Source organism: Panicum virgatum, chromosome 6K (assembly GCF_016808335.1).
Source record: "Panicum virgatum strain AP13 chromosome 6K, P.virgatum_v5, whole genome shotgun sequence".
Classification (NCBI taxonomy): Eukaryota; Viridiplantae; Streptophyta; class Magnoliopsida; order Poales; family Poaceae; genus Panicum; species Panicum virgatum.
Window position 1 is genome coordinate 43,259,949 of NC_053141.1, and position 11,483 is coordinate 43,271,431.

Sequence of the window (11,483 nt, forward strand, 5' to 3'; positions counted from 1 at the left end):
TATTCGAAAGCCGATGCAAGCAAAAGCCAAGTTGCAGGATCTGGACGAACCGGTCCGACCGGTCGATGCAACCTGTCTGACCGCCTAGACCGGTCTGACCGTCCAGACTGCTGGAGACACCAATTCGGCTATGAAAGGTGATTCGTCACTAAAGCCGAAGATCAGGACTGGATGGCTCCTGTAATCTCCTATCTAAAGATCTTGGTCGCGGTGCAGAAAAGAATATTTGGCGGATAACACTTAAAAATGTTTTAGTCAACGTTAAGCTCTATCGTTGAATAGCCGAATATTTATTTCTTAAATGTTTGAGCTCAGATCAGGCCAAACTTGCCTTGAGGAACGTTCATGAAGATATTTGTGGTATACATCAATCGGCTCCAAAGATGAAGTAGTTGTTTAAAAGAGCAGATTTGTACGAGCTTGCCATGATGTCTGACTCTTTCAAGCAGTATAAGGGGTGTGAAGAATGTCAGCGGTTTGCCCACTGTGTTGATACATCCTATTATCAAATCATGGTCGTTCCGAGATTGAGGATTTGGATTTCATTGATTAAATTAATCCTCCATCTTCAAAGAGGCATTGCTTCGTGTTAATTGCTACAGATTATTCTACTAAATAGACCGAAGAGGTTCTTTTGAAGAACATGATTCACAGCCGAGATAATTTATACTCAGACTTATCCTACTTGCACCAGATGACATGGTCATACACACTATCGTCATTGAAAGCAAGAGGTGATTGGTGCATAGATGCTTCTCATTGTTCAAGTGTTTTTTTGGGCTTTGAGAAATATTTCTTGGCACGCAAACTGTACCAAGAAACAGGGGCGCATATGTTGACACCCAAAATTGGCACGATTCAGGTTTTCTGGACAATCTGGACAGACCGGTCAGACCTCTCTTCTAAACCGGTCAGACCGGTCTAGATAAGTTTGTCAAATTGCCAAATGGACTACACCATTGCGTAGATCTCATCGAGACGATCGAAATGTATATATAGAATGTTCAATTTAGAGTCCGGATGAGGGAGTTATGCCTCCCGGAAGACCTGCACTCCGGTCTGACTGGTCCAGACCGGTCAGACCGGTCCGAAACACCCAATGCGGGTTAGGAGTTGTATTTTGACACGGGATTTGATAGGGTTCCGACTTCTATTGGGTACAGACCTCCCCACCCTATATATATATGAAGGACCACGGCCGATTAAGGGTAATCCCAATCGATTCACACATTTATCCTTTACCTTTTATCTCCAAACCCTAACTTTTCTAATCTCATCTGCTGTTCTTCGCTCGTCTCCACGGCGTTCGATGGCGTTCTGAGTGGCCTGCCGACCTTAGAGCAACTCTAGATCCACTAGCTCCGACGGGGTCCCTCCCGAGCTTGAGGTTTTAGGTCTTCGCGGCGTTCTCTGTAGAACCGGTCTGACCAGTCGCCATAATCGGTCTGACCGGTTTGTGCGCAGGGAGCCCGTTGGTGAAGATCGTGCCGACGATCAATGTGTGTTCTAGCGCATTCGAGTGTGTTGGCATAAATTAGTGTCAACAGAGAGTGAAGTGTCATTGGCCGAGGCCAATCTTGCTTTGCTGAAACCGATAGGGTTAGCCGGTCAGGCGAGGCGAGGTTACGGTGCAGACAGGCAGGCGGTCACTCCGGGGCGCAATGTCCGTGCCCGCTCGGCGCCGGCACGGATGATGGCGTTCGTTCTCGCACTCTGTTCCGTCACGTCCTAGTACTACCGTGCAGTGCAGCCCAAGCCTGCACGGGGCGCCGTAGTCCGTAGAACACCAGCATATCGAGGCAACGGATGAGCCGCCGCCGACCGATGGAGGTGGTGCTCCGGCGACGTCGAGGTGCCTCCCGGGCCCCTCCCGGGCCCGTGCGCGGGCGGACGGGCGGGCGTGCTTCCCCACCTTCTCTTCTGGCGCCACCTCCCTCGTCGCGTTCAGAGAGATCCCAAACAGCAACAAGCCGGCTTGTTCATTCAGATCTGAAGCCACGAGCACCTCCTCGCTACGAATTTCAAACGGCGTCGCGACACCACCTGTCCCCAGTCCCTACAATGGCCTTGTTTGGTTCGCACTACTAGTTCCTAGTGCACACAAGCCGAGAAAAGAATCTCATATGCATAGAGTGCTAAATGAAGTCTATTTGAAATTTTTTTAGGAATGTGTATAATTTTTCGCGACAAATATAATAACGGTAATTAATTGATAATTGGCTACAGTGATGGTATAGTAACCATACTCTAATCACGCGGTCAAATGCCCCATTAGATTCTTCAAAGTTCTTAGTGCAGGGTTTTGGAGTTAGTTTTGTAAATTGGTTTTGTTTGACACCATAATTAGCGGTCAAAGTTTCCTAATACTTCCTAGTGCATGAAACCAAACAGGGCCAATAGAAGAATAAACCCGACCCCCGAATCCGAGTCAAACAGCCCCCCTCTCGGGCTTATCTTGTGGAAGATGGATAAACTATTCATCTTTAAAGTCTATTTAGCCTAATTATCTGATGAAAATTTGTTCAACATTTTAATATGATTAACTCAATATTTTGTTAAACATGTTCAACATTTGCTTTTAAAATGTTGAAACAGTGAAGATGAAATGTTAAAATTGACAACAAAAAATGTTGAAAGTACTAAAATGAAAATGTTGAAGAGAGCTTCTTCTCCGGCATGCAGGGCGCTTCTTCTCCGGCGCCGGCGCGGCGTCCAACGGCGGCAGCGGACGCACGGCACAAGGCGTGGCGGCGGACCCGCGGGGTGCGACGGGCTGGGCAGAGCGGCGGCGCCGCAACGGCAGCGCGCGGGCGGGCGGCGGGGGAGGCGGGCCAAAGCGGCGGCGCACTGACGGACACGGGGCGTAGCGGATGCGGGCGGGCCGGAGCTCGTGGCACAGCTCACGAGGCAACTGTGGCCGTGGTAAGAGAGGAGGCAGTAGAAGGGAGATTGGGGTTGAGTAGATCAATATTTTGCACGGATCTCAAACAGTAAAAGGTAAGAAAAAATCTTGTGGAAGATATATCGGATCTCAAACAGTGAGAGGTGAATAAGAAAAAAATTTAGTGAAAATGTATAGGATTCCCGCCCCCCAAGCGGCCTTGTGCCCGTTTGGGTTTTGATTTTCGAACGGGGGACGCCCAGGCCCGGGCCCACCGCGCAGCGCCACCCACCATCTCTGCTGGTCCTGGAAGCCTCGCAGTCTCGAACGCAGCACATCCCTGTGCCCCTGTGGCGTTTTGCGTTTATTTTTTCTTTGGCGTTTATTGTCCACAGCAGGCAGAATTGGTTGATTAATTAGGCCTTGGGATCATCCATAGCCCTTGAGATTTCCCACATGCAAACACGCTCCAATTAAACTTTACTGAAAGTCGCCGAGCAAAAGCTTCGAACCAACCACCGCATTCAAATCCCTATCCCCAAATCACCCCTCCCTCCTTGCATACCAAGGACCCCACGGCCCCACGCCGAGACGCCCGGGCCCGCTATGAGTCAAGGGGTAGTTCCGTCATTTAGCGCATAAATCTCCGTCAGCTAAACCCACCCCACGCCGCCCCTATCGCTCTCGCCTGGCCGCTTCTGCTTCCCCTCTTCCCTTCCCTTCTCTGCGGCAGCTGCAACCGTGCTGGCGACCCCGCTGTGACGGAGCCCCAAGGAATGGCGGCCCTGTGACTCGCTGCCGCGCGTAGCTTCGCTGGTTCCGGGAGCAGCGGCCGCAATGGCGGCGGTTCTGGCCCTGGCGGTGGCGCTGGCGCTGCTGGCGCCCGCGGCGGCGCTCAACACGGACGGGCTGGCGCTGCTGGCGCTCAAGTTCGCGGTGTCCGACGACCCGGGGGGCGCGCTCGCCACGTGGCGGGACGCGGACGCCGACCCCTGCGGCTGGGCGGGGGTCTCCTGCGCCGGCGGCGGCGGGGGCCGCGTCGCGGGCGTGGAGCTCGCCAACGCCTCGCTCGCAGGGTACCTCCCATCCGAGCTCTCGCTGCTGTCCGAGCTCCAGGAGCTCTCGCTGCCCTACAACCGCCTGGCGGGCCAGATCCCGGTCGCCATCGCCGCGCTGCAGAAGCTCACCGCGCTCGACCTCGCGCACAACCTCCTCTCCGGCCAGGTCCCCGCCGGGATCGGGCGGCTCCTCTCGCTGGCCCGCCTCGACCTCTCCTCCAACCAGCTCAACGGCTCGCTGCCCCCGGCGGTCGCGGGGCTCCCGCGGCTCTCCGGCGTGCTCAACCTCAGCTACAACCACTTCACCGGCGGGATCCCGCCGGAGTACGGCGGCATCCCCGTCGCGGTCAGCCTGGACCTCCGCGGGAACGACCTCGCCGGCGAGATCCCGCAGGTGGGCTCGCTCGTCAACCAGGGGCCCACCGCCTTCGACGGCAACCCGCGGCTGTGCGGCTTCCCGCTCAAGGTCGAGTGCGCCGGCGGGGTGAAGGACGAGCCAAGGATCCCGGAGGCGAACCCCGGCATGAGCGACCCCGGCGCGGCGGCGGAGGTGGGGAGGAGGCCGCAGAAGCGCCGGTCCTCGCCGGCGGTGCCCATCCTCGCCGTCATTGTCGTGGTGGCCATCGTGGCCGGCGTCGTTCTGCAGTGGCAGTGCCGGAGGCGGTGCGCCGCGGCCGCCAGGGACGAGGAGTCGGCCAAGGACAAGGGCGGGGCGGTCACGCTCGCCGGCAGCGAGGACAGGCGCAGCGGCGGAGGGGAGGAGGGGGAGGTGTTCGTCGCGGTGGACGACGGGTTCGGGATGGAGCTGGAGGAGCTGCTCCGGGCCTCCGCGTACGTCGTCGGGAAGAGCCGCGGCGGCATCGTGTATCGGGTCGTCCCCGGCCGCGGCCCCGCCGTCGCCGTCCGCCGCCTCAGCGAGCCCGACGACGGCGACAGCGACGGGTCCGGCGGCTGGCGCCGGCGCCGCGCCTTCGAGGCTGAGGCTGCCGCCATCGGCCGCGCGCGCCACCCCAATGTCGCCCGCCTCCGCGCCTACTACTACGCCCCCGACGAGAAGCTGCTCATCTACGACTACCTCCCCAATGGCTCCCTCCACTCCGCTCTCCACGGTAAAAAATTGCCAACAAAAAATCATTTCCTGCTACTGCATTGTATTTATCCAGCACGGATCTTTCCTTTGTAACATCAGTGAGTCTTGTTTGTTTGTCCGCCCAGGTGGCCCGACGGCGTCGCCGACGCCATTGCCGTGGTCCGTGAGGCTGTCGATCGTGCAGGGCGCGGCGCGGGGTCTGGCGTACCTGCACGAGTGCAGCCCGCGCCGGTACGTGCACGGCTGCATCAAGTCCTCCAAGATCCTGCTCGACGACGAGCTCCGCGCGCACGTGTCCGGGTTCGGCCTCGCCCGCCTGGTCGCCGGCGCGCACAAGTCCGCCGCGGGCCACTCCAAGAAGCTCGGCAGCGCCGCCTGCGCGCTCCGCGGCGGCGCCGTGTCGTACGTGGCGCCCGAGCTGCGCGCCCCCGGCGGCGCCCCCGCCGCGGCCGCGACGCAGAAGGGGGACGTGTTCGCGTTCGGCGTCGTGCTGCTGGAGGCCGTGACGGGACGCGAGCCGACGGAGGGCGAGGGCGGCATGGACCTGGAGGCCTGGGTGCGGCGCGCGTTCAAGGAGGAGCGGCCGCTGTCGGAGGTGGTCGACCCGACGCTGCTCGGCGAGGTGCACGCCAAGAAGCAGGTCCTCGCCGTCTTCCACGTCGCGCTCGGGTGCACCGAGCCCGACCCGGAGATGCGCCCGCGCATGCGCGCCGTCGCCGAGAGCCTCGACCGGATCGGCTGACCCCCCGGCGGCGGCCGCCACTGATCAACTAGGTCCAATCCAACGGTCCAATCCAACGCATAAAGACTCGGTGTATTCCTGTAGATTAGCAGCTAGCAATGTGGATTTAGAGACGGTTAAACGTAGGCAAGAATCATCTGGTCCGGTAGTGAATCTGAATCGCTCTCAACGTAGCAGCAGCTGCAGCCTTTGCAGCCGTGCTTACTTTGGAATCTTTTGTGGCATTCTGTGGCTCATGATCTTGATCCCTTCCAAAGCAATTCTGTTACCAGAAATTTTCTATCGCTTTGCTACTCTGCCTAGAACTGTACTAGCTCTTTGGCCAAAAGCTCGCGTTTCTTGGGGTTGGGGGAGAGAGTACAGAGTAGATTATTTTCAAAAAAAAAAAAAGGAGTACAGAGTAGAGACGCGCACATACGCTTGCCCTTTGCTGTGCTGTTTACCTTTAGCTGACTCTGAAAAGATGCGACAATGACACAAGGAGTGCTGTGGTAGCTTGGTCAGTGCACTGTCCTTTTGCCTGTGCCGCTGTGTATCGTACTAGCATGCTGCATGCATAACAACAAGCAGGACGCCAGGGTGTGGGGGGTCGAGAGGATGATGATGGAGAACAGAAGACTGGGGATTGGGGGTTGGTTCACATTCTTTTTTGGAGTTTGTTATGAATCTCTCATAATTTATAAAACTAAACATGTCTTGTCTTGTAGATTTGTCTGCATCATGTACCATCACTATCATCAAATTTCAAAGAAAAACAATCACCATCAAGAAATGTTAGAGGCTGGTACCTCACTAATCTGAGATGCCAAGCTGCTATATCATCCAAGGTTAACTAAACCGACCGGTCCGGTCAAATCGCCGCCCTCCGATAGCGGTTTACCGGACCGGTTTGACCGGTAACCGGTGGAAACTGGTTGAATTTAAATCCAAATTCAAATAAATTCAAAAGCTCCCGTGCAACCGGTTCCGGCCGATTTGACCGGTTTACCAGTCGGTTTTATCGGTTTACCGGTCGAACCGACTGGTTTGAATTCATATCCAAATTCAAAAGCTCCCGTGCGTCCGGTTTGACCGGTGGGCCTTAATGGGCCGGCCCATTTTTTCTTTTTTGATTTAACTTTAAATTCCCGCAAACTATACTGAATGAACGAATTTTTGAGAAAATTTGATACCATTAGATTCATCGCACCTTGAAGTATTTTTAGAAATTTTTTGAGAATTTTTCATTTTTTAATTTAAATTTAAATTTTGAATTTTGGCCGGTTAGGTACCGGCCGGAACCGGTCCGGACTGGTTTGACCGGTAACCGGTCAAACCGGACCGGTTCCCACCTATTTGGTGAACCCTGATACCATCTACCAATAATCATTTGCAATATCCTTCTATGTCACTTTAAAGGGTTGCAGCGCATGTGCTGATGTGTCTACATGCAAATGGTTCCGCATTGCCGTTAGCATGTCTAACGATTCCTTCACGTGCTTGACAACTTTGGATTCTCAAAGCAAGCTATTGGCCTGCTGGATGGGCATACAGTAGATGCCATCATCAACCCCTGGTAGTAGGATTCAACGCTAAGCATCATCATTTGCCAATACTAGGAGCGAATCTAGCAATGCCAAGCCTCTCCCTCTTTGTAGAACCTCACAATACAATGATCTCCAATTTATCTGTGTCACTTACTATACCAAATGAACAGTACCAACCCAACTCGAGAATTGGAAATCTATTTCTGAAGCATTCACAGGTGCATTCTCGAACACAAACGAGTGTTTCAGAAGTGCCACTGTGCTATGGACCTATGGTTCACGTTGTAGACCAACGAGGCTGCTGCTGATGAGCTCACATTTAAACCTCCAGAACAGCTGATGGCCCAACAATTTCACTGGACGACAGCTAAAGGTTGGAGACCATTTGACCTATGAGCTGTGTCTGTGTGACACAGACAAAGGTTTGAATAGCAGTAAAGTGTCCTCACCAACCTTCCAGGCCACATTCCACCGATGCAATGCATGCAATTAACAAGCTTATGGTTCAGTAAACCAGTACACAAAAAAAGTCAGAAAGAGGCCCCATCTTGTCATACTCTAATAATCTTCTGACGGCAGGTTCATAAAAAACTAACACCATTCTTTCATAGAGCCGGCAAGTCTAGTACACATTTTGAATGAGCATGTGAAGGGCACCTCGACAAAGAATCGGTTTGGAATTGATTTGCAACAGAATCCCGTGTGGTCCTCCAACTCAATCATACGCTCATTTGTCAAGAGCAAATGGTAGAAAACTCAATAGCCTTTCTACTATATGCGTGTTCTATCAAGTTGTTCTTTAGATTGAAGTTTTTTTTTTCAAGCGTAAATATCCTCTGCTGGGAATAGTTCCTGTGCTTCCGGGAGCTCAGGTTGATACTGGAGCTGTTCGTAGTTCAGCTGTCTGGCGGCTTCATACACGGCGATTCCAACGCTGACAGATAGGTTCAGGCACCGGACATATGTTTCCACCATGGGAATTCGGATGGTTCCACCGCCTAGGCCTTCTCTACAGCAATCCTCATGGGCTTCTTGAGGTAATCCTTTAGTTTCAGAACCAAATACTAGCCAGTCCCCTGGCTTGTATGAGAAATCCTAAGCCAAAATATAAAGACAAGTCAAGCAAATTCCAAAGAATCTGTGTTGCAGATTTATTATGGGTGTATACAAAAATATGGAGATCAGATCAAGTCAACATGTTCCAGTTCATAACACCAATAATTCATACCATTTCTCGATAAGAACAATGCAGTAGTGTGAAGAATGATTTGGCATATGTAGCCATTACAGTAATATCAGCAACCATTACTTACTGAATGAATGCTTGTTCCTCTTTTGGTAAATGCCAGCAGCCTTTTTTCTCCTTCCTAATGTAAACAAAAACATTATATAAAGATACAACTTAATCAAAAGTTATATTGACCGGAGAACAGAAAAAAAATGTGGTACCTGCTTAATGAAATAATCACGGAAGTCATCCCAGGAGTCATGAATCTTGACAACAACATATCTTAGTAGTAGTGATTAAGGTAGCATATTGATGATTGAGAAAAGGATGGAAAATGTATATTTGAATGGATATACTCCATTGAGTATCATATTTAGTTGATAGCTTATATCCAATGAAAGGATACGGCCAATAATCCAATCCTGCCCGCTTCAATTTCGTGTCATCTAACTTGAAACCTAATGGCTAGAGAGAGAAAAAAAATCAAAGTATGATTTCAGTTAACACGACGCTCCAGATGGATGAAAGTACAAGGCAACAAAGATGACAGATTATTGACGCTGTTCACCTCTTTGCTTAAGAACACAACAACAAAACTGCAAATAACACTAACCTTACCCCAACAAGATGCAGACCTACTGCAGACGCAGCACACGTCCTTGAAATGGACCCTGTATTTCCTGGGATCTACAAGGTACAATCATCCGCAATCAGCAAAGAAGAGGTAACCCAAACAATCAAGCCATCGGTTTTAGTGTGTACATGGCTAATGTGCAATAGCAATTCACTCCTACTTCTACTTACCAAAATAGTAGCTGTCGGTACTCTGTAGCAGGTATACCCACTCCTACTGCAGCAAGGCAGGACTCGCGTAGTCATCCATAACTACGCCCTAAGGGGCGGAGCAGCCGGGCCCCAGGGGTCCGGCTCTTACCTCACCGGGCCAACGATCCCGGACCCGTTTCCCGCTCTGGGAACGGGTCCGGTGACGCCACGTGTCCCTAAGGAGGGGAAGCTCTGCGCCAACAGCCGAGGGCTCGGACCCCCATATAGGTCCGGGACCTCCCCGCGTCCGTCCGGACCTCCCATGCGCGTAGAACCAATATACCGCCGGGGCGGGGTCCGGGGGTGCCACGTGTCCCACAGGCGCAGGCGCGGGAGCGAGTCCTCCGCTGGAAGACTCGCCCACCCACTGCATTCAATGCGGGTGGTTGAGGTGTGCTCTGCCGCCGCGGCACGCGGGGCAGTTTTTGTCAAGCCTCACTGTAGACCGCATATTACCGAGGTACACAGTGCAGCCGCATGCGCCGCATCCGCGCAGAGCCCGTCTGCCGCATTAAATGGATACGACGGCACGTCACCCTTTCATCATACCGCCTACACCGCAAGCTACGTCCTGGCGCCGTTTCGACAAGATAGGGCATGGCTATGCCGGACGGAAGATTCCCATGGGCAAAGCAAGGAAATCCAGGAATAAGGTCTCCGTCGCCTGCAACGCAATAATGCCTGTACAGTATGCTATTTTATACTACATCGCTGGGCCCATCTGTCGGGGACCCAACGGCTATGTCCACTCCTCACTTGAGATATAAAAGGGAGGAGTACGTAAAGCCAGGCCAAGGGAAGGCAGACACAACACAAGCTCGGATTCACTCCAAACAATCTCGTTCTCAACCTCTTGAGAGCACAAGCAATACAACACACAGTGGACGTAGGGTATTACGCTCCGGCGGCCCGAACCACTTTAAACCTGTTGTGTTCATCGTGTTCTTGCATCTAGATCGGACTAATCCTAGCTACCCCGAGTACTCACCCTTTGGGTTTAGGCGGGTGCACTACGCCACCCGGCTGTGGGTCTGCACACCACGACATTTGGCACGCCATGTCAGGATTTTACTACAAAATGCAGCTCCCTAGATTTGCAGAGGAATAGTAATAAATACAAAAATTAGCGGACAAAATCGATGCAGCAGATCAAAGTCTAATCCACGTGACTGTAAAATTTGAGCTAAGGATGCCGGAAAGAAAAACATGGTTTACAGAAATTAACAATGCCTATAATTTGCACTCGCAACCATCATCATCAGTATATATAGCGCATGTTTCTTGACACGGAATCATATTCGCAGGCCCGGATCCAAACTAGTACATGTGGGTTTAGTTCCAAAAACAAAAAATTTTGGATGTCAAATCGACACTTTGACCAGATGTCGGGAGGGTTTTTCGGACACTAATTAAAAAACTAATTTCAAAACTCACTTGGAAACCGCGAGACGAATCTTTTGAGGTCTTTGACCGCATCATTAGTACATGTGGGTTACTGTAGCACTTATGGCTAATCATGCACTAATTATGCTCGAAAGATTCGTCTCGTCGTGTAGATCCTAACTGTGTAATTAGTTTTATTATTTAATTATATTTAGTACTTCATACATGTGTTTAAAGAGAAGTTGAAAAATTTTGGGTGAAATTTTTTTGGGAACTAAACGGCCCCAACTCGCACAAGTACTTTGCAATCGAGCACAGAAACAGAGCCGCAAAAGCAGTTACCAGCGGCGAAACCAGCACGACATGAAGCATCCTCCTGGCGCACGCCACCTCCGCGCCGCTCCCCACTGGCCCAACAGCAGCGCCATTGCCATTCCCGCTCGCAGCGACTGCAAACACGCAGCCGCAAACACGTTAGGGAGGACGCCGCCGAGAGGAGCAGGAAAACGGGGACGGAGCTCTCGCCACGCACGGGAGCAGAGAGCTGGGGAGCAGGAGGCCCCGCCCGCTCGGCGGCGCCGCTCGCCCCGAGCGGCCTCGAGCCAGCCGCGTTTGAATCCGCCGCCGCAGTAGTGGCGGTGGTGGCCGAGCGCGCGCAGCCGCAGGCCGGCGGCCTCCATCTCGCTCGCGGCGGCGCCCGCGGGTGGCTCGGTTCGTAATCCGACGCGCCGCCGGCGGCGGGCGCCCCCT

At 52.9% G+C, this 11,483-nt stretch overlaps 2 protein-coding genes across 3 annotated transcripts; one reads left to right on the forward strand and one right to left on the reverse strand.

Annotated features, from left to right (window-relative positions):
* The first annotated feature begins 3,545 nt into the window (after positions 1 to 3,545).
* LOC120712790 (receptor protein kinase-like protein ZAR1) lies at positions 3,546 to 6,055 on the forward strand. The gene is made up of 2 exons (XM_039998670.1): positions 3,546 to 5,048; positions 5,155 to 6,055. The coding sequence occupies exons 1-2, from the start codon at positions 3,719 to 3,721 to the stop codon at positions 5,769 to 5,771; spliced, it is 1,947 nt and encodes a 648-aa protein (XP_039854604.1). The 5' UTR covers positions 3,546 to 3,718; the 3' UTR covers positions 5,772 to 6,055.
* A 1,715-nt stretch (positions 6,056 to 7,770) lies between these two features.
* LOC120712791 (putative tRNA (cytidine(34)-2'-O)-methyltransferase) lies at positions 7,771 to 11,483 on the reverse strand. 2 transcript variants are annotated; one of them, XM_039998671.1, is made up of 7 exons: positions 11,266 to 11,483; positions 11,076 to 11,182; positions 9,144 to 9,212; positions 8,932 to 8,990; positions 8,747 to 8,807; positions 8,611 to 8,664; positions 7,771 to 8,392 (listed from the first exon to the last, which is right to left on the reverse strand). In XM_039998671.1, exons 1-7 carry the CDS (start codon positions 11,411 to 11,413, stop codon positions 8,117 to 8,119), a joined length of 774 nt encoding a protein of 257 aa, XP_039854605.1. In that variant the 5' UTR covers positions 11,414 to 11,483; the 3' UTR covers positions 7,771 to 8,116. The 2 variants fall into 2 exon arrangements, with proteins under 2 accessions (XP_039854605.1, XP_039854606.1); XM_039998672.1 differs by lacking the exon at positions 9,144 to 9,212.